At 40.7% G+C, this 22347-nt stretch overlaps 1 protein-coding gene across 1 annotated transcript; it reads left to right on the top strand.

The window, feature by feature from the left end:
- Nucleotides 1–33: 33 nt before the first annotated feature.
- DAPP1 (dual adaptor of phosphotyrosine and 3-phosphoinositides 1) lies at nt 34–21917 on the top strand. Its single transcript, XM_032685051.1, has 9 exons — nt 34–119; nt 8408–8530; nt 11682–11815; nt 15274–15404; nt 16703–16750; nt 16978–17040; nt 19049–19134; nt 19667–19754; nt 20774–21917. The coding sequence occupies exons 1-9, from the start codon at nt 58–60 to the stop codon at nt 20822–20824; spliced, it is 786 nt and encodes a 261-aa protein (XP_032540942.1). The 5' UTR covers nt 34–57; the 3' UTR covers nt 20825–21917.
- Nucleotides 21918–22347: the final 430 nt, after the last annotated feature.

Here is a 22347-nt window from a genome sequence, read left to right as displayed (position 1 = left end):
GCGGGCAGGAGTCGTTCCCCGGCGGGGCGGAGGCGGCGGAGAAGCGTCCGTGGGACGATGACCCAGCGCCGGGAGCCGCGCCCCGCCGCGCCGCTGGACCGGGAGCTGGCGGCGCTCGGGTAAGCGGCGCTCGTGGGGGGTCCCCGCACGAAGGACGCCCTAAATGACCGTCCTGGGGTGGTGTCGGGGGACCCGACGGGAGCTGAGGGAGTGGGAGCTGCTGGTTCTTCGCTGCTGGGTTTTGGTGGTGCCGCGCCATCCGATGGGAGCTGACAGGGTGGGAGCTGCTGGTTCTTGCTGCTGGGTTTTGGTAACGAAGTGAGTGATAAGACAACATGGGGTCTGTCTCAACGAGCCCGCCAGAGGGCTCCGGGCGTGGTGTGCGGTCCCTCGGAGAAGCCTAGTGCCTGGTCCCTGCGGCAGGTGTGAAAGGTTGGAAGGCCACAGGTGAGTGGGAGGAACAAGTAATAGTCAGGAAAAACTAGAGCGCCGGCAGGAGTTTTGAATGTAGTGGAGAGTTTGCGGTAGTTTCCCTCAGAGAATCTCTGTGATGTTGAAACCTCCTCTGTTGGGAAGAGCCCAGGTTTTGCCGTGCTACTTTCCCTCATTTCAAGGGAGCGCCAAACCCAGAGCTTGGAATCAGAGCTGCTGTCCTCCTTGTGCCCTCCCTTTGGCTGCCTCCCTGTAGTTTGGTTTGGGCCCTGGAGCAGAGGGCTGCTATCCCAGCCACCATGCCGGCTGCTCCTCGCTGGGCCCTGGGAGGCAGCAGGCTTCCCAAAGGTGCTGTAATTCGCAGCCATTACAAGGACATCACACTCATTGAAAAGCAAAAATCCCAGGAGCAAAAAAAGAAGGCTGAAGGATGCAACAGACCTTCCCTGTCTGATGCGACACACCCATTTTGCAACAAAATTACTTGGAATTACTATCTAAACGCTGCTGATATTTTCTCATATTTAGAAGAACCTTTAAAAGAAATGCCTGTTAATGTAAGCATCTAACAGGTATGATGTTAAGTCACTTTCAAGTGGTACCCGGCATGGCCGTTATATAATTTTCTTTGCATCTGTAAGGTTATGCTCATCCTAAAATAATATCTTCAGGGAAGAAAGAAAAAAAATAGTTGCAGCTGTTGTGGGTAGCATTATTCCCAATTACCAGACTTTTGTTCATTTACACTGTATGGTTTGAGCTGATATGTGCCAGTAACACCTGCCTAGTAACAGCCTCACTCGCTGGTGAGGAGTTCATCCTCATAGATGATCTTGTAGTACTGCAGCTTGATGTGGTACCTGATGTGGTGTCCGTAAGAAGGAGAGGGTACAAATGAGAGTGATACAAATATGCATTTTTAAAGCTGTAGTTTCTTTATTTTATTTCCACTTCAATGGAAAACTTAAACTTTTCACCTTATCACAGAATACTAAACACCTCCCCTAAACAGGGGAGCCTGTTGAGTTAAATGCACTAAAGGTGCAATGCCAGGCAAAGAATCCCTTCAAGTTATTAAACAAGGCCTTTTCTTTTCAGCTAGTACTAAGGTCACTTTTTTTTTTGTCTTTTTATGAAGAGGAAAAAGAAGTCTTCACTCAGCAAGCATTCTTGTGGCGTAGTCTAAAAGGTCTCTTAATGCAAATACTTTTACAGCTGTGAGAAGTGGGTGTGTCACTTTCCAGACCATAAAATTAAGTTTTCAGTCATCACAAGGGTTTTCCGACCTAAACTTAGTTCCTGATACTATCACAATGCTGAGTTTCCCTGGCACCCAACATAGTATCTAGCACAACTGAGACCCAGTTCTGGTGAGGAACCTGTGTCATTGCCATAGTCAAGACCAGCAGAGACAGCAGTCATTCAAATGAGGAGCAGCTTTGAAATTCAGGTGCCTTTGGGGGGGAATTTGAAGGAGGTTATTTTAGAGCTTCTGCTTTATGGTGCAAAAATCAAAGAAGTTGGATAAGGTTTGAAGAAGTGTGAAATGAGAAGGACTTTTCCTTTCCTTTTACAAGAAAGGAGGCTGAGCACTGGAATATGCTCATAGTTTAGCTGCTCATCAAAATGGAAAGTTGTCAGCAATGTAGTGAAAATTCAGTTTACAGTCGGGATCATTGTGAGGATGTGCATATAGACCTAATGGCTAATGAAAAGGGAGATCAAAATCAAAAACATTATTAAAAACTTGTTGTCTCATTCATTAACTTTGTCCCTAAATATACTAAAATGTTTAAAAGGGAACACTGAAGTTTGTCAAAAGAGACATAAACATCGTGGCTTAAAGGAAAGGGAAACTGACATTGGGATTCTTCTTTGAAGGTCTCTGGTTATTCCTGGAGTCAACCCTTTTTTCACTTGCAGTTATTGCTGTTACAGCTGAAAGCACAGCCCGTATACTGCAGTGTGAAGCTCCTGTAACTGATCACGTCCTACGTGAGTCTGGGGAATTCCACATTGCAGTTCACATTATTTGCGCAAGAGATGAGAATGTGGAATATCTTGTCATCCAAGTAATTCCAGGCTGATCTGGTAGTGCAGTTTCTGTCCCAGTACTGCATAGTTTGGGCGACACTGTTTGCCTGTGGAGGTGAAAGGAACAGGACAAGAGGAAACAAGTTTTTGTAGCCTTTTTCCTTTTGTAGTCTGAGCTTTCTTTGTCACCCTTGCAGCACAGCTTTTATGCTTCTCCAGGTTTGACAGTCCCATGACAGATGGTATTTGTAAGTCTGAACAAAACACTTCATGCTTAGTTTTCATAACAGAAGAGAAATTGGGCCATAGGCCTAGATCAGGTGATAATAAAATTGGGGAATTGAGGAGCGTGTATGACTGGAACAGGGTATATGGTTATAAGAATTTTTTTCTTCATCTATATTTCTAATTTTAACAAAGAAAAAATTAAAACAGCTAGAAAGTGGGCTGAAGGACCAGGTGAAAATCAGAATGAAGGCAGTTGAAAGAAGGGGGAGAGAAAATGGAAGTGAAAAACAGAAGCTGAACTAGTGAAAGTCTACAGTTAGAAGGCAGGAGCTTTAAGGCTGGATACACTGATGTTATTTCCTTTTATTTCTATTTTAAAATTATTTTTCCCATGTAATGGCATCCTTGTATTCGAACAAAGTGCCTTACATAGGTGTGTGATTAAGTGTTTTGGTGTGACACATTGAAAGGATGTCTAATAAATACCAGTTTTGGTTGCCTACCACCTATAACTTCTGTCTTAGCATTATTGCCCCTTTGTAGATTCTCTAGAGCTCTGTCAACTCATGTGCCATTAAAAACCTTGCCAAAACTTTACTTTTAGTGACATGAGGTACCCTTTTGCAACTTTCAGATGGCAGGCAATGCTTCTAAGGGTTTGATATTAGGAAAATAAGTTTTAAAAAAAACCAAAACAACTTGACAGATAAGATCTGGAAGTTGCTGAAATCCAGAATGCCAAAAATAGAGAACTAGTGAGTCAGTTTTGTAGTCATTTTTGGACTACAGGCATGTGAAGAGCATTGAATCCAGTCAGAGGAGATAAGTCAGTGCTTTCCTGTGCACTCCATCAAGCAGTACTATGTACCACTCCTTTAACCTAAGAATGGGAATACATTTTGAATCTAGTGTATAGTTTCAAAGTGTAAGCAAATTCAACTCCTTGCTGAAGGAGATATTTTTTAATACAAAAATAAGATGCAAAACTTGTCATCATCTACCACCGCAAAAAAACCCCCACCCCGAACAAACAACAAAAACCTCAACCAACCAACTCAGGGTAAATAGCTGCTATGAATAATACTGAAGTCCTACTGCAAGCACATCTGGACCATCTTCCCACTAATAGGGATTCTTGTTACCCTTCAGAAGTGTCTGAAAGATGAATTAGATTTGCAGTGCTACTGCTTGAGTCCTGCAAGGTGCTTTCCACAGGGATGGTCACCCACTGAGGAACATCACCTGCAGTAGGGGAGGGAGCTTCTGGGAAGGGAGCAGAGAATTCACCCAGCTGAATACCCAGAATCTCCTTCTTGCTTCAGAGAAGGAACTTTGAATTCCCTGAGTTTTTATGACAGCAAGCCTAACATGCACACACTTTCTAACTCTATCCAGGCTATAACCATCTGAGAACATAATTTGATAAGGACACAAAAACTGTGACCTCTGCCTACTGCATTTATCTGATAGCTGGGCATACCTCAGAGTTATCACTCCAGGCACTAAAACCAAATGGCAGTCAGAACTTCTAGCTGTTCTTTCTTTTGGTGCTACTGTCTTTCATTTTTATGAGGAAGAAAAGCGAGTGTTTGTACTGGGTGTTACTCAGTTTGCACATAGAAATGGCTGAGAAGAGAGTTACCCAGGTCACTCAACATTCATTCTTGCATGAATGAGTGTTTGTGCTCCTTGTGTATTATGTTACTGTTAAAAAGTTAATCCACCTAATGCCAGCTACAAGTTTATTCACTAGCCCGTATTTACACAGGCAGTAATGTTTTGCAAGATATCCATATGGTTTCTTCAAAAACAGCATTGCCAGAAACAACAGATGCCATACCTAGAGGGCTCTCTGATCTGTGGGGACATAGGAATAAAGTTTCATTAACATTTTTCATTGAAGCAACTTGAGTTGTTAAAGAACAAATGAACATTTTGAAGATGATGTTCTAACCTAAAGAGGGAGTTTCCCACCTCAAACATTGCTGTAACATATTTGTGATCATCACCTCAGTGTAGGTAGCTCTAGTCACTGCATTAAACTACACAGAGATCTTAATGCAAGAAGAGATTTTAAACATGAATGCATCCTATTCTGGAGTTGTGAGGACCAGCATAGCTGCAGCCATATGGCTGCCAGCATAGGCATGGCTTGCGCTGCAGCAGCCACCAGCTCACTCCACAGGGGAACCCCACTGCTGACTGGATGGCAGATCTTCAGGGCAAGGCTGTGTGCTCTGATGAGTTTTGGCTCTCTGGAGCACTGAGTGTCTCATTTCTTTCTCCTTCTCTTATCAGCCATCTTGGTAAGGTCCTTTCTATGCTGTCACCAATGCACTCAGAACTAAAGAATAGTCTAATTTTTGAAAATGTTTTTTTTCCCAAAGATTAACAAAGGTAATCTCACTAGGTGTGCATGCCCATCCTAAGATGTGCTTTCATTGGCCTAGCAGACTCTTCTGTTTCAAAGAGCAGGAAGAATAGTGTGGTCATTCAACAACATGCACTGATAACACAAACATGCTTACGTGTATGGGTTTAAGAAATTTAACGTCATTTGGGACAAAGTTAAAGCAACCAGAATGGATAAATGACAGCAGTTATAAACTCTGAGACTGCTAGTCAAATCATGGAGAAGTAACCCCAAAAAGGTGAGGATGTGGATTTTTTCAATAGGAGAAATGAAATTATTAGAAAAGAAAAACCTCTATATATCAGACAGGACGGTGTGCAAGGCCAAGGGTAGCCAGCAGAAGTGGCTTTAGAGCAGGAAAGGACTTTCATCTATCTTTCTTCTTGTGTTTCTTCTGAGAAATCTGAATCAGGAACCCCACACAGTTGTTACACTACTGATGATTTTCAGTCTAAGTGTCCAAGTATAGAGCTTATTTCTGAAATTTTTTTGTAGTGAATACAGGAATTTCTAAAAAAGATTTTTGGAAGGAGCTTCAGAAACAGCCGAGTATGCGGGATGCGCACCATGGTTCAAAATCAAAGACTGAAGCCAAGCTTTTTGAAGGACTTTCTAGGGGCTTCAAACAGATGGGTGTTTGTAAAGTGTTTTAATTTCCTTAATGTCTCATTTTAAGAAGGCAAGAAGGTAGATTTAGTATTGTGTTTTCTATCCAACAGTTTCCTGTCCCAGGTACCACTCAGAAAACAACCAAAATTTAAGCTAAAGGTGACTGCCTCTTACAGTGTTTTGCCAAATGATCCATGTCTCCCATCTTGATTTGCCTGCAAATTTCAAAGAACTGTTTAAGTGATTTTTTCTGAAACAGATAAAAAGAAGGATTCCCCTCTGACAAATACTTAAATTTACCTCAAGTATACCTAGTAGTGTTTCACAACAGCACTGTTTGGATTTATTTTTAGTCCCGTTTATTTCTATTTGTATCATCAGGCAGGCTTGATTGGGAGAGCAGACTATTTGTACAGGTGTGTATTTGTTTACCTTCCTAGTTGTCTGTGGTGCAAATTCTAAATTTTCCACAGCATTTTAAAATATTACCTATGCTTATGCAATTGCAACAAGTTTTGTGTGACCATTTTCACAGTGGAATATCCAAGTAACCCAATTGAACCATGTGTGACAGGAAGAAAAAAAAAACCCAAAATACGTATAACAGTCCCTTTGACACTAAGATCTGCAGTACTGCCTCACATCCACTTCTACTTTTTAAGAGGAGCAAGAGGAACACGGTAACATTTGAGGGATTTTTGTCTGAGACAGCATATTTAGGCAAGATGACTGATGCAACCATATCAACAAAACTGCACTTTCAAACAAAATTATATTCTCATTTAAGTGGGTGGGGTTTCGTTGTTGGCTTTTGGTTAGTTTATTTATTTTTTTTTGCATAGTGGTAAAATTTTGTTAGTCACTGGCCTTTTATGTTTAAAGAGAGCATGGATTTAAACACAGCACTTTTTAAACCCTAATTAAAATCTTAGAAAAAGGCATTTCTGGAAATAAGGTAACAGCACACTTATGAGAAATGTCAAACTAAATTCACCTCCTTCGTGCCAATGACCGGTTACAGATTTTGTCAACGTATGCTTCTTTTGCACAGAAGTAAGAGAAGTGGTGTTATGAAATCCCACCCAAAAAGCAGTGTTACCTTCCCAGCTGCAGGTCCAGCCAAATGTGCATGCTGATATGATCCTCTTCACATCAGGACAGATCTGACCGCTGACTGTTACTTGGGCAGTTAATCCCAAAGTGGATTTTGGCTGACAGGTGTTTCAGAAGATGACACTTTGATCTTTAAATATTCATTATATTATTCCACTGTGTAGATGGCTCACGGACCACAAACTAGAGCCAAAGCAGCAATACCCTGTCGGTATTGAGTTTCACATGGATCTTGTCTTCCGCTGGGTTAACAGTCTGGAGTCTCTTATAAAGCAATTTATCAGCCAGCTGGATTTTCAACTAGGCAGCTGTCCAAATTCAGAGTGAAAGCTTTGTGTGAGATGACAAGTTTAGTGGCAACTTGCGGTGAACAGCTAAGGAGAAAGAGTATACATTTGCACCTGGGTTCAGTTTAAAGACTGCCATGATACAAATTCTGGAAAGTGCTATGATGACACTTCTGCTTTCAGTGAAACTGTATTTCTCTGTCTGAAACAGTGATAGACTTTGAGCCCAGTGCTACAGGCACACACAGTTTAAAGGAAGGGAAAGGAGACCTGTCACCACTTCGCTCACAGACACAGGAAGCTTGTTCCCTGCAGAACTGTGCCTTGGATGTAGTATCCCTCCCTCCTTCTGCACCAGAGGCTCTAGTGGGTGTATATAGCTGTGGTTAATATCTGCACACACGTCTTACAGGATTGGAACTCCAACATTTTATAGCTGCAGCACTTTTTTGTGTTCAGTCTCAGGTTCATTTCTAAGGAGATCCTTGACTGTTGAAAGAAATTGGGTGTTTCTACCGTGGAACGTTAAAATGAAATGGAATGGAAATGAATGGAGAGAAAGCCATAACCTACATTTCCTGGACTTCTTTGTAGGACTTTTTTTTCCCCTCTGAATTCCTTGCAAAATTTTTCACATAGAAAAATGAAGTTAATTTTCACTGAAGTTAAATTGAAGCAGGTGTTTAGATGTTTTCCTCCATTTCTCAGACCTCGTGTGGCCAAGTGGCAACAACGATGAGATTTCTTAATTTTCACTGAAATTTCGTCAGTTAATTTTGATCCCTGTAATTCTAAGCTTAGGCAAGCATGTTTAATTGCAGATCTTAGTACTGTAGATTTGTTGTGGGAAATACAGAGTTTGTGAGGAGTTTAAGTGCTGCCTGTTTGCCCCAGAAGAGGAAGTGTACCAAAGCGCATACATATGTCAGGAAGTACAGATTCTGAAAATAGACAGAGGATTCTGTATACCCCCCAAAATTGCTTTCACCTTATCAGCACAGACCTGGGTAACTTGTTGCTCAGACAAGTAGAATTTGCAGGGTTCTTTAGGTTCAGACTGTCAGCTGTTTGTACACAACTTTGCATTAACAAAAAATAGTTTTCTGAGCATGTCAAAAGGTGGCTGCTGAAAGGGGCATGGATCTGTGTAACCTGTGAGTAGGATGGTAATTCAAAATTGTAGCAGTGTTGTTGCAGTCCTTCCTCTTTCTGTAGCCCTGCTCCAAAAAGCAGCAGCAGCTGTCAGTTGAGAGCTGAGAGAACGATGCTTTAACCCTTTGTGTCTTCCCAGGTGGTACCATGATAATCTCACCCGACACGCAGCAGAAGCGCTGCTGCTTTCCAATGGGCAGGATGGCAGCTATCTTTTGAGGAAGAGTAATGAAAGGGAAGATTTGTACTCCCTCTCTGTAAGGTAGGGTATGGACAGAGTGAATTAATATAATGCTGCACTTACTCACATGTTTGTTTGCATGTCTCATGCGTTGAGATGACCTACTGACTTTTTCCTAGGGTTTGGACTGTTTTGAAGTATATTCCTAATGGTGTAATCTCATTGAATGACATTTTGTTAGAGGAAAAAAAATTGATTGGATTTGACAGTTGCTCTCATTTTTCCAAATTATAAATTAATTTTATTGGTAGAAAACATCATTCTATGGATTGGCTGTAGATTTTCAGTCTACATGATAAAAATCTGTATGGCAGTTACAAGAGCTTAAGAAACAGCTGATGGGAGTAGAGAAGTTTTATGATGAGGATAGTGGCAAACATACCATTTAATAGGTGCTAGCTTCACTAGTTTCTGAATTGCTGAATAGGAACCACCATCTCTGAAGGATGTTCCAGTGTTTGACTTGATGGTTTTACTCCTCTGTTGTGGACTAGGGTTCAGTCTCAGCCAGTTATGCATGACTGATTTAGACAGTATTTTGCAGGTGACAGATGTCAGGCCCTTAAAGTCAACTACAGCAATTTACGTGAGTTTAGGACACAACCAATACAGAGCACAGGTAGCCTGGCCTGGGTACTTCACTATGAATCACATTTAAAGACTCTCCCAAGGAGAGAAGCCACAGTATTTTAGCAAGACAACATAAAGGACATGTGCATTAGACACACAAGGTGGTCCCTGCATGTCAGCTGAGAGGAGGTAACCAACCCTAAATACATTCTTAGCCTTTGGCAACTGTATAAGCAGCCTTAGAGTGAAATTTTAAGCTACTGCATTCAAGCTTTCTGCCTCAGACTGAATTGCAGTAACTTTTTGAGTTAAAGTCACTTTGAACATTGTAATGATGCTGATTATTTACAACTCGGACAGGAACACAGCATATGCCCTTGAGATTGTGGCTTTCTGCATATGCAGTACCACAAGCTGTTACAATTTGGAAGTGCAATTTGCACATACCCTGTTCCCCAGAAAAGGCAACTATGAGCTGTTTCACCCTTTTCTGACAGAAGGTCAGGAGCAAGTGTGCCTATACATATATACTGTTAAAATTATTGCCACTATAGACAGCTATTTATACAAGGAGCTTTGGGGGCGCCTGACAGATCTGAAGGTGATGTTACAAAATGAGTATTCAGAGTAGCAATGACTGAATTGAGTGCAAGTGTTAGGAAAAAAAAAAGTGGCATTTGTAAATAATAGCTTTCCTTAAAAAAAGGTAATTTTAAATGAATCGTTGTTTCTCCTGTTAATATTTTTTGACTTTAAAATGTAACTAAGCATTATTTGAGATAATCTACCTCAGACAATTAAAAATATACATTTAAGCTAGTTTTAAAGGGCACTCAGGAATCAACTTATTGTAATAAAAGGAAATTTAAGTAATTGCTCTTTTAACAGGAAACAAAAGTGTTAGTTGATGAAAATAAATTTGCTGCTGTAACAAATTCTAGCCTTGTAAGACCTAGAAAAGTCTACTTCAGGCCTATTCCAATCTCTTGTTCAGCTCTTCATGTAGTTTCAAGAATTACTTGTTGCATTACCATGTGAACTGAATAGCCTAATCTGGAGTTTGATCTTTTATTGTGTTACATCACTTTTTGGTGGTACTGTTCCCTTAATACTGATTTTGATTTTAAAATGTTTATTTTCTATGTTTGTTTAATTTTACATTTTCCTTTCAATTTTTTGACTAATATTAAAACTTAATTTTAGAATAAGTAATTCAGTTTTGTTCTGATACATTTTTGTGGAAAGGATAAATTTAGCAATTCTGGCTGTCATTTTCTTTCTCTCCTAAAATGTCTTCTGTAGCTTTTACTTTACTTTTTGCCTCTGCCTCACGAGGAACTTCAGTCATTATTATAGTTTTGGATTTTCTTAAAGGAAAAACTGCTTAGACATCCCTTGAGGGTTTTATTGACAGCTGTAGGAAGGGAGATCACTTATTGCCCGAAGTCTGCTCCCCCACTGAAATTAGCCAATTTGAAAAGGAAGTAGGAAACAGAGTAGAAGTTGCTCTCATTGCAACATTATATTTCTTATGAAATTAGAGGAAAAGACGGAAAATCCTGTCATTGCAGCAGAGTTACAGCAGCTCTGCGCTGGTGAGGAACATTTGCACTTGGCTTGTTGCAGGCATTGTGCCCCAGCTGACTGTAGCGCAAAAATGTTGGAGGCCAATAGAGGCACGTTCTACAATATCACAAATACTGTTCAGAGATGAATATTTAAGTACCTACTGATTGAAATCATAATCTTCAGTGGAAGGGTCAGTAAACAATGGAAAAGATGCTATAAATCCCTTTCTTCACTCTATTTTCAATATATTTCCTATATAAGTTTTTGCTCAAACAAAGTTTACTCTGAACTATTTTGAGTGCTAGTAACATTAACAAAAGTAACTTTTTCACTGGATAAATACTTTCATTGAGTGCTTCACTTTCTTTTGAGTCAAAATAATTGCCCATCCAGGAAGTGAGGCCTTGCACACTTCTCTAATACCATCAGGTTTCACAAACAAATGCTGTTACTTCCCCTATGGCCAAAGGACCCTGGTTCATGTTTGATAGTGCTCATCACAGAGGAACCATTCATCCAAATAGAGACAAAGCAGACAAATTGTAAAGCCTTAGGTATTTAAAAGTAGGTTATTAAACCCCTGTTTGGGTGCAAAAAGAAGAGAGCTTATTTTTGAAAGACAAATAGAAGACATTTTAAATGAGATTATGATGCTTCCTGAAAAGTAAGACACATCCCAAGTAATATCAAGACTAAAGCCAATAAGTGAAGGGATAGCATCGTTTTTAGGCAGAAGGCTTGAAATCTCTTTTATGAGTATTTTTACTGATGCAAGAGTTAAATTAAGGGTTAAGTCACTTGGCCTTTCTAGGCTTTCATCATCTCATATCTGTAAAGCAGCAATTCAAATCCGATTCTTGGATGTGTTGAATATTAGTGGGGACAGTAATGGCAGTGGTATTACTGCTAGGACAGTGAATGTCAGCCTGTGCTCTGGGCCAGATTTCCTGTAGTGAAAGCTGCTATTTAAGGATTGTGTATCCCAAAAGCCTCTGGCATTTATACCTTGACAAATTTTCGTTTTTTATTTTAGGGGAAAAGATTCTGTGAAACACTTCCATGTTGAATATACAGGAACTTCTTTCAAATTTGGGTTTAATGAATTTTCTAGCTTGAAGGAATTGGTCATGCATTTTGCCAATCAGCCTTTAATTGGAAGTGAAACAGGTAAGGAGAGCCATATGTTTGTATGAATACATTTGTAGTCATGCTTCAAACAGATTTAAGTAAAAGGAGCTTCCAATGTGTTAGCAAGTAGATCTACTGCTGAAGTGTTCCTCTTCATACATTAACATTTGTATTACCCTCATGTATCTAAAAAGTTCCACTTCAAAAAAATCTTTCAAGTACTCTGAAGATAAACCACATGTAAGTTTACTGGGTTTTGCTAACCATGGACATGAGCTCCTTTTGATTTCTCAGAGGATGAATGTTTCAATGCCTGTAGTGGAAGGAATGGAACATTCTCAAAAAGGGCATTTAGTGAGCAAATAACTATTAATCTATGAAGTTGAAATTCCCCTATAAGAATAAATGGAAAAGGGACTTGAAATTGTTTATCTTCACTGTTCTTCATCTAAGGAAAGAGTCTGCAGTGTTATGTTCCTCTTTCCTGTAGAGAATGTGGTCTGAACCAGCTCTCCTGTTCTGTCTACAGTGCATCAGCCTGCTGATGCCATCTGCCATCACAGTGATTTGTCTTGCTTTTAAGAGAGAAAAAGCACAGGCTTCTTTAACAGACAATGTGCTGCCTGAATTAAAGCTCAAAAGATTAAACTTGATTCCTACAAGTGAGTTGAACATGACCTGACTAGAACCCCTGGAGAAACAGACTTGTAATATCATAATAATGCAAGTTTAGGTTTTTCTTTAAATGTAAGAGATGAAGATGTGTCAGTGCAAGATAGTACCAAAAACTCCAGTATCCTCTGTAGAAAGTGTATGCAAATAACTCAGAGTAGTACTAGTTATATATGCAAGAGATCAGTTAAATGGTAGTTGGCACATGCCATTAACTATAATATGTCACCAGTGCTCTTTTAACGCAAACATTAAATTCAAGGTTTGCTTTGCAAATTTCTTCCCCCCAAGAAAAATGCAGTTGTACACTCAATAGGGCACTAGTATCTTTCAAAGCATTCTCTTTTTAAATTGCTTTGAAGAGTGGTTTGAACACAAGAGTTCCTACTTGTGTAGCTATTTTTCCTGTGCAATCAGATGTGCATCAACAGGCCTAACTCTGTAAAGATTTCAGATGACATACAAAACTTGTATTGACCCATTCTTCATTCCTTCACTGCACATGTTACACACATTAGTAAGCAAGGCATTGGTGATATGTGATCTCTGTGGATGGGATCAACACTGCTGAATGATGGGCTCACTTGTCACTTCAAGGCTTCCTAGTCAGATTCTGCTGGCTCTGTGAAACCTCCATGTTGGATGTGCTACACAATAAAAAAAAAATAGATAAACTTGAACATCACATTAAGAAACATTCCACCTTACCTTACCATGGATAACAGTAGAGAAGAAGAGAGTGTTAGTACTCAGGCAATGTTCCTTCAGATACGGGTGTCAAAGTTCTCCTGGATGGTAACCAATTTCTGTCAAAAATGGGGTAGGGGCTCATTGGTGTCAACTCTTAAGCCATGCCTCAGTGTGGCAGAATGTCTGTCCCCACACAGGATCACACAGCAGATTGGCAGAAGGGCCAGGAAGCGAGTCTGATTTTGTAGGGAACACTTTCTTTCAGTGAAAAGCAGCAAGTGACCTTTAGCTCAGACATTAGTAGAAAGTAGTTGGACCAGTTTTTCTTATTCCCTGTTATACTTGCAAACAATTTTCTATAGAAACACTTTGAGATCAGGAATGAAAGAGTAAAGGAAGACAGCATTTTTCATCTTCTCCTTGCTTTTGAACAGGATTTTATAAGACAGAGACACATGAAATAGGATGTGTGGTGGTTTCCACTGTCTTCCACTTAAGTTTGTCTCACAGGAGCTAGTTTTGTGTCTGAAGAGGCTCACCAGACTCTCTTTGATCAATACTTAAACACAGAGGCCTACATCCATGCAAACTGGTCTGTGGAGTGCTGTGGTTCTTTTGTACTGGGACAGCTGCAGGTTTGTGCTTCAAGCCCAACCAACCTTGTCCACATTACAGCTTAATTTGCCATCATCTACTTCTCTGAAGTGCAATGTGTAGACTTTGTTTTAAACTACAGATAACTGTAAGGAATGTGGGGCTACTGTGTTTTTTGAGATGGTTTATTGAGCAGGCAAGATGGATCTTCTTTCAAAGTAACAAGGTCAACATGTTATTCTTACCTGTTTGCTTTGTTTACCAGTTTTTAACTAAATGATTTTGAAAACATGTAAAAATGTAGCCAGTAATTAGCCAGACCAAAAAGCCAGTCATTTAAAGCTAGCGTTTCTAACAATGGGACTAATTTCATTCTTCTGTAGAAATAGACACCATACACAAACACGAAAGAGGAATCTTGCTCCAGTGCAGATTTTACTAGTTCTTGTACCTAGTCACTTGATGATTCTGTACAAGTTTCTTTTGTGGAGAAAAAAAAAGCCACAGAGAACTTACTAAAAAAAACCCAACTGTATAAAATGTTAAATTAGACCTTCCAGTTCTGCAGTGGGGCTCTTTATCCATGGTGTACAGATGATGGTACTCTGATTCTGTGCAACAGCTTAAGAGTAGTTTCTGTAGAATGGTGATGGGTGTGTTCTCAATTTCATTTTAAATGATAAAGCATTATTTTTCTGCAAGACCAGAGAGACATAAACTAATTTTGACTTTTCACTTATGGCAAGTTGCATATATCACATTTGCATACACCCCCTGTGCCTCTGAATAGATTTCAGTTGGTTACTTCACATATAAGTTTTCCACTTCACTTTTTAGCCTTTCCCATTACAAAATTACTAAATTACTCACTCACTTGTAGGTTTCAAGTCCAAGTTCTTACCAATTCTAGCATCTTTCCTCTTTAAGACCTGCAATATCAGCATAAAATGCAAATGGAGCAGCACTTGGTATGCTGTGACATTATTTTTAAAGAATGAAGTGAGATCGCATAGCAATTACTATTTTAAGCAAGTTCTTCACTATTTTGAATAGTGTATTAAATTCACTATTGAGAATGCATTTTTTTTTTTCAGGGAAAGTGCAATAAGTGTGACCTTATTTGGAGAACAAAGAATGGCCATAATCAAAACATTTAACTGGAAAGAGTTATAGTAGAAACAGTTAAAGGTGATGGTAACATGGGCTTCTTGGTAGGAAGTCTGTATTCGAAGCTCTGACAGATTAAGTGGTTTAACCAGCAAGTAGTGGGTTGTTTGGCAAAACCAATGACTGTTATGGCCTCCTATCCTGTTTAGCATCCTTCCTACCTAGCCAGCCAGGAAGGGAATTTAATGGGTCAATTAATAAGCATTAATAAGTTCAAAAGTTTTGAAAAGGGACCATATATTTACAGTTTTCACAGTTGCATTTATAATTTTAGGAAAAGATAAGGTTAATCATTCCACAAACAGGTAGCTACTGACAATTATTTTTTCGAATGGTCCCACCAGAGGAATTACTCCTGCTCTTTTTCTCTCCAGGAACCTTAATTGTATTAAAGCATCCCTACCCACGGCAAGTGGAAGAACCTTCCATTTATGAATCTGTCCGAGTTCACACTGCAATGCAGACGGGAAGGACAGAAAGTGATCTTGTTCCAAATGCTCCCTCAGTAAGTTGTGTTCTGGTAGGAGGGGTGTTTCTGGCCTGAGTGTAGCATGATTGCTGGAGGGAGCTATGGAGTAAGACAAGTAATTCATCCCTTTATGGGTTTGTAAATGCAGGAAGTCTTTGCCAACCAAGGCAAAACAAACACAGACTTGCTAAGTAAGGTCCCATGACAAAGAAACCCTTTTATAATGTTGTCACTGAAACCTTCATTGTCACTGGGAAAACATTATCTGCAGCTGACCTGAGTCTGACCATCCAAACAAAGAATATGTGAAAAATTGTCATTGTCCTGTTATCTTCCTTTTAGAATGCCATCTTTGCAGTAACATTATCATGAATTAAAAATACACAGAGAAAATCATCATATCCATTTGGGCCACCCGTTCTGAGTGAACCAATCTGAGACTCACTTGGACAGTAATTAGAGGTTCTAAATCCTCTGTAACTCATATCTAAGTGAGAGAGGTGGTTTCTCGAGAACAGTTTGCTCAGAAGAGAGAGGAAGGTATTTTAATTATATACTATATTTTTTGAGAAAAAGTTGATAAAAGAACCACTTCTGATATGTCTCACAACCCAGCCTTCACGGCCAAGTTACACTTTAATCTCCAAAGAAGCTTGACTTCCACATACCACAAATAAAAAGAGAATATTTTTTCTAGAACAAGTAGTAACTTGGCAAGAATTTGATTTTCAGAGACCTGCAGTCTCGCAGGTCCTTACACAGAGTTTCAGGATCTGAGAAGCCATAAGGTCCAAGTGCCACTCATGATTCCAGAGAAACAGCTCAAAAATCAATTTTTCAAAAAGCACATTGAACATAACAGGTTTTTCCTCTCAAGCTTGTGGTTGTTTGAGGGAAGAGAATGCCACAGTAAAACAGCACTTTCCCCTGTTTGCATTTGAGGAGCAATTTCTGTGGATAATTTCACTGTCAGTTAAACCCCATGTGCTTTGGGTTACAACACGTACCGAGTTAGAAACATCTAACTTTACTACATAAACTATAACTGCAACTATTTTGCTGTGCTTGGTTCAGAAGATGCAGGCCAGTGGGTCACTGAGGGAGGCATGGTCTAGGAGGTTGCCTTCAGAGCCAGGACAGGTCCATGTTTACCCTAGCGGTGGATCCAGCTGTCTGAGGGGAGCATTGGAGTGAGGACAAGGCAAGTGGCTACAGGGAGTTTCCCTAAGAACAGGCTGCTCTTCCTTCTTCTGGACGTAGGCAAAGAGGGGAATGTGGGAAATAGAAGCAGAGCTCAATCTCTAACCCTGATCCCTTTCCTTATTACTTCACAGCTTGGTACAAAAGAAGGATATTTGGTAAAACAAGGCAAAATAGTTAAGGTAAGGAAAACGCTTCCACTCTGATCACCCACAGAACCTACAGACAACATGGAGCTGAAATAGCTCTACCTGCATTCCCCTGCAGAGAGGAACAATTTGTGTTTTGACCAACAACAGAGCATGACTGTAAAACAGAGCAAGTCAACAGCTTTAAAACGTTTTTCTTTCCTAAGAAGCATTAGACTAAATTCACCCAAGACAGTTACCATCCATTCTTGATCTTTCAGAACTGGAAGACAAGGTGGTTTACACTTCATAGGAATGAACTTAAGTATTTCAAAGACCAAACAGTAAGTAGCAAACACCAATTTTGCTCTTTAAACCTCTACAGACACAGCTGCAGCCTCCTTGTATCTCTGGCTTCTCGCATCTGTATCACAGCTTCCCAAGCTAAAGCTTCTCATACTGTCGGAGGGGTCAAATTTTTCAAGTAAAGTTAGAGTTTTGCTGATGACTTCAACAAGAGAAAATAAGTTTTACAGCTGGAAAACATTTATTGTGTTCTGTCAGTCTTAGCTACTAGATAGGGTTGTTGTTTACAGTGGTTTTTTTCATAGAATCATGGAATGGTTTGGCTCAGAAGGGACCTCAAAGATCATCTCCTTCCAACCCCTCACCATAGGAAGGGACACCTTCCACTAAACTAAGTTGCTCAGAGCCCCATCCAGCCTGGCCTTGAACATATTGTTGGGTTGCTTTCTTAAGAGGATTTTAAGCTACCAGCGCTACACAGCTTTTATTGGTAGCTAAGACACGCAACCTAACAGATAGCACGCTATCCAAATAGTTCTAAAAATACTAGTAGTATATTTTGCATTTTTTTATTTCATCCTATTATTTCAAGTGGTCTTACATAGAAAAAGTATACATAGAAAACCATTCATTAAAAAATTTCATCTGACAAAGATTAACCTGCAGCATCTGGGAAAAGCATTGTGTCCTTACAGTTGCTGCTCCCTTTCTATCTTAATCTGAGTAAAGATAAGAAACACCTCTAGAGTTTCTTTGCCCTTACAATGCCTCCAGTTCAGGTTCCTTCATTAACACAGCCAAACTGTTTACCTCTGCACCTCTGCCAAGACTTGTTTCAAATCTCTTAACAGATTCTTATGCAACAGCAGACACAACTGCCTTCTCTCACCAAGCATTACAATTTATAAACAGTTATGTTTTTGCTTTGCTTTCCATCAGTTTTCATTTCAGTTCAAGCCAACTTGAATTAAGTTTACAGGATAACGTTTCAAGAGGCAGCACTCTATTAGTGACTTAGCAGGCAAGAAGGTATCTTTGTCAGGAATATGGCCTCCTTCCCGGCAGCAGGTCTGGTGTCTCCTGGCACTCCTGCTGTTGCTGTGGAGTTGCAGATACCTACAGGTGAGCAGCTTCCAGTTAGTCCTAGGATAACATTTGGTAGCACACCATAGCACAAGTAGCTTCCCTCTAGTGAAGCTTATAACTACTAGCCACTGAGCCAACAAAAAATGTAAGGAAAGAAGAGAAAGGTACGGACACCTCCATACACCTGATGAAGGACCATGGGAACAGCTAAGGGTGTTTAGGCAGAAAGCAAGATGGTTTTCTGCTTAAGCTGCCTCTTCTGAGGTCTTAACACTGTGAGGCTGAAACAAATCAAGGAAGAACTCTCACATCTAGGGAGAATGAAACTCTTAAGGGAGATGGATTGCAGTTAGACAGTCTGTGTCCCTGCATCTGTACACTCCTGGTCTTGTCCAAAGAAACTAATATGTATGTGTGTGTGTATATATATATGTGTGTGTATACACACACACACACTACTCAGGCAGCCAGACTCATCACTTCTGTTGCAAACACTACTTTAACTCTGTTTCTGCATTTTTCCTTACCCAGCTACATCCTTTTAAGGCATTAGGAATTAATTAAATCTCTAACAGCTGGCTAGGTCTGGTGAGACCTATACCCATCCCTTTGTCTCTGTAAACCTTAGTTGGAAGTGATACCAGATTTGCTGCTGTGTCAGTTACATTATAAGGCATCAGCCAAATCTTCAGCAGTGTGCATCTAGCTCAACTATTCCTGAACTAGAGATCTCCTCTAAGTTGTTTGTCCAGATCTGAACTGTCCTGAGTTTTTTATATTTAGATCAATTCATATGATAATACTGATGTTACATTTGCTAGTTTGGATTTATGGTGTTACAAACTATCGTATCTATGCCTGGAAAAATCTAGTAAAGGTCTAGATGCACTGAAGATGAACTGAGATAGCCTTATCTTCTGTTTTCATGTGTTCCCATTTTAAAAACATTTTATTTTCAAGGCCACAGAACCGATTCGGGCACTTGACTTAACTGAATGCTCAGCTGTGCAATTTGACTATTCCCAGGAAAGAGTCAATTGTTTCTGGTAAGCAGCAGTACTTTGTTCATCTTGCTGGGAAGGTCAAAATAGAAAGGGAAGTTAGAAATGTAAACACTGAGTGCTTTTGAAAGGTCCCTTCTTGGTTGTGACCCTGCTGATCCTCTAAGTCATGAGTCTCTTTCTGTCAGCCAACCTCAGTCCTGCATGGTTTGCCAAATTACTACTGGCAAAAGGTGGGCCTATGTGTAGTGGGCATTTCTTTTTCTAATTCTGTAAGCCTGTATAACCATCTCCTAGACCCATGGATCTTGGGTTCAGACATTACTACAGGTCACATGGTAATCACTTCTGTGCCCAGACAAGGGTCTTTTATCCCCGTGGACCTTGTACAGCATCTCCCTGAGCTGTAAATGACTGTCAGCCATTCCTGGTTAACCTCCCTCCTGATGACTAAGTGGGAGCACAGCCTTCCTGCCCAGCTCTGTCTGACCAACTGTTGGTGCAGGCCAGCTGGGCTCAGTTTTAGGAAAAACTCCCAGTTGTTCTAGCAATCTAAGAAATTTCTGTTTACTTACAGTTTAGTGTTCCCACTAAGGACATACTACCTGTGCGCAAAAACTGGAATAGAAGCTGATGAGTGGATTAAAATACTGCGATGGAAACTGGTAAGGGATGTGCAGTTACATGGCAGGATGGCTCAGGCAGCAGCACCCTTGGAACTGCCAATCATAAACCCCCCAGTACTGTAGCACCCAAGTATTACAGTTCTCGGCCTCTGCAAGAGGGGAATATTTATTCTGGCTTCCAGGCCAGCTAGACTGGAATGCATAGTTTTCACATAATCACAAAATCAACTAGGTTGGAAAAGACCTCTGAGATCACTGAGTCCAACCTTTGACAAATGGCCACCTTGTCAACTAGACCATGGCATCGAGTACCACATCCAGTCTTTTCTTAAATACCTCCAGGGACGGTGCCTCTGCCACCTCCTTGGGCAGCCCATTCCAATATCTTATCAACCTTTCTGTGAAGAAATTCCTCCTAATGTCCAACCTAAACCCCTTCTGGTGCAGCTTGAGGCCATTTCTTCTTGTCCGTCACTAGTTGCCTGGGAGAAGAGGCCAACCCCCACCTTTCTACAACCTCCTTTCAGGTAGTTGTAGAGAGCAGTAAAGGTCTCCCCTGAGCCTCTTCTTCTCCAGGCTGAACACGCCCAGCTCCCTCAGCAGCTCCTCATAAGACTTGTGCTCCAGACCCTTCACGAGCTCCGTTGCCCTTCTCCGATGGACTCACTCCAGCACCTCAATGATCTCCCTGAATAGAGGGGCCCAGAACTGGACACAGCACTTGAGGTGTGGCCTCACCAGTGCTGAGTACAGGGGGAAGCGCCAAGTACAGGGGCACAATGTATATGCTTGCAAACCCACTGTCACGTTTTTAGGATGCAACTTTTAACATGCATGCTCATTAGGAAGAAAAAATTACTTCCATCTTTAAGGATGTCATTATGTGGTTGGTAAACATTATGGATCATCAGCACAGACCACACATGTTGGGTCATGAGAAGAAAATGTAAAGGCTTGAAAGCGCTACTTCCTAAGAAATATCAGTAATCGCGTTGGTCATACTCACCCACATCCGCACGCGTGCCGACAAACAGTAATGGATTGTCTTTCTGTTCCAGTCACAAATACGGAAGCAGCTGGAGGAGCGCAACGCCACCCTCAGTTCCTAGCTGTGCTGCCAGCACTGCTCCGTTGGCAGGAATTGCCTCTCTGCCAAGGGAAGGCAGTGCTTACTAGAAGACAGTTTCACATCTCACAGTGGGTGTGTGCCTGCCTGTGCGCCCGCACACAGACCTTCACCCAGCTCTGCACACAAAGGATCCCCACAGCCGAGCGCTCCCCGGCTGCGGAATCACGCATGGAGACTGCTGCAAAACCAGTGTTGGTTTGATATGGTGTGTGCCTGTAAAGCACTTAATTCAAACACCTGTTAACTCATCACAGAAGTAGTCACTGTTGAAAACTTTTGTGGTTATTCAGAGCACTCCTGATAATTTACTGCAAGCTCCATCACAACTAACCATCAGTATCACATTCTGTAACCTTGAGCCTGTTATTTAAAACGAGTCATTCCTGGAAACATTAAATATCTCTTTTTTATTACCTATTTAGGCTTTAAACCAAAAGAAAAGTGACAGAGGTAATTACATTTTTGTAAATAGTATCTATGTTGTAATCCAGAGAATATTTCAAGGCCCTTTTCAAAGTGACAGATGACTTAATTCTGGTCAGATATGTTTTTATATGGTTTAGATTTATACCACAGCGATGGCTACAAGTAAATGCTTGTTTCAAATAGGTAATGGTGAGCAGCATCATGTAGGCACGCTTGTTTACAAACCGGGGTTACAAGAAACAGGAAGCTGTTTCCAGGCAGTCACAGGACAGAGGTGCCACAGGACCCCAAGGCTGGGTGACAGGGCTCTGCAGAAAAGCTTTGCCTGTAGCAGCCACGAGCGTTGTTAGCAGCATTTCGAGTCAGGCTCATTACAGTCCCCCTTGAAAATGCACAAGGCTTTGTGTTTTTTTCATCACGACAAAATGCACCAGATTTTGTTGGTTTTTTTCCTCACGCAGAGAACTCAAAACAAGATTTTGACCAGAACTGTGTTTAGAATTAAGCACTGCTTGCTTTACATTGAACAAGGAGCACCATGTATGCTAAAAATACAAATTTAACAGAGTACATCTTCTACATAACCTGATATAAATTTACATCTGTATTGTGCAAGACTCATATACATTTAACAGTGTTGTGGCTCACTACAGAAAGTGAAGAGAAGGAACAGAAGGAAAGAAGGAACAGAAAGTGGAAGCCCAGGACTTTGGTGCTGTACTCAAAATAGATGTTACATTTTTGAAGAAAAGCTTGACACACTGGAGAGGCCCGAGACCACTTGGCCTGACCTCATTGGCTGACCCACCTGCAAGATTCCCTGAGCAATCCTGAGTCTCCTGGAGGGGTAGGGAAAGAGCAGGGAGGCCCTGTCTCCCTGCATAACAGTCAAATTTATGCTGAAACAGCACACACAAACCTCCCACTGTGCAAACACTGCAGTAGAGGAAGATTAAAACACACTGGAAGAAAGAAAATCTAGATCTGGACTTAGGAATAGCATTTTATTGCAACTTAGAAATTCAAAATACTTGTAAATATTTTTATACAGACTGTTTTCTGAATAAAATGTCATTA

Source organism: Chiroxiphia lanceolata, chromosome 4, assembly GCF_009829145.1.
Source record: "Chiroxiphia lanceolata isolate bChiLan1 chromosome 4, bChiLan1.pri, whole genome shotgun sequence".
In the NCBI taxonomy this organism is placed as follows: Eukaryota; Metazoa; Chordata; class Aves; order Passeriformes; family Pipridae; genus Chiroxiphia; species Chiroxiphia lanceolata.
Note: the sequence above shows the minus strand (reverse complement) of the source record. Positions and strands in the feature narration are given on the sequence as shown.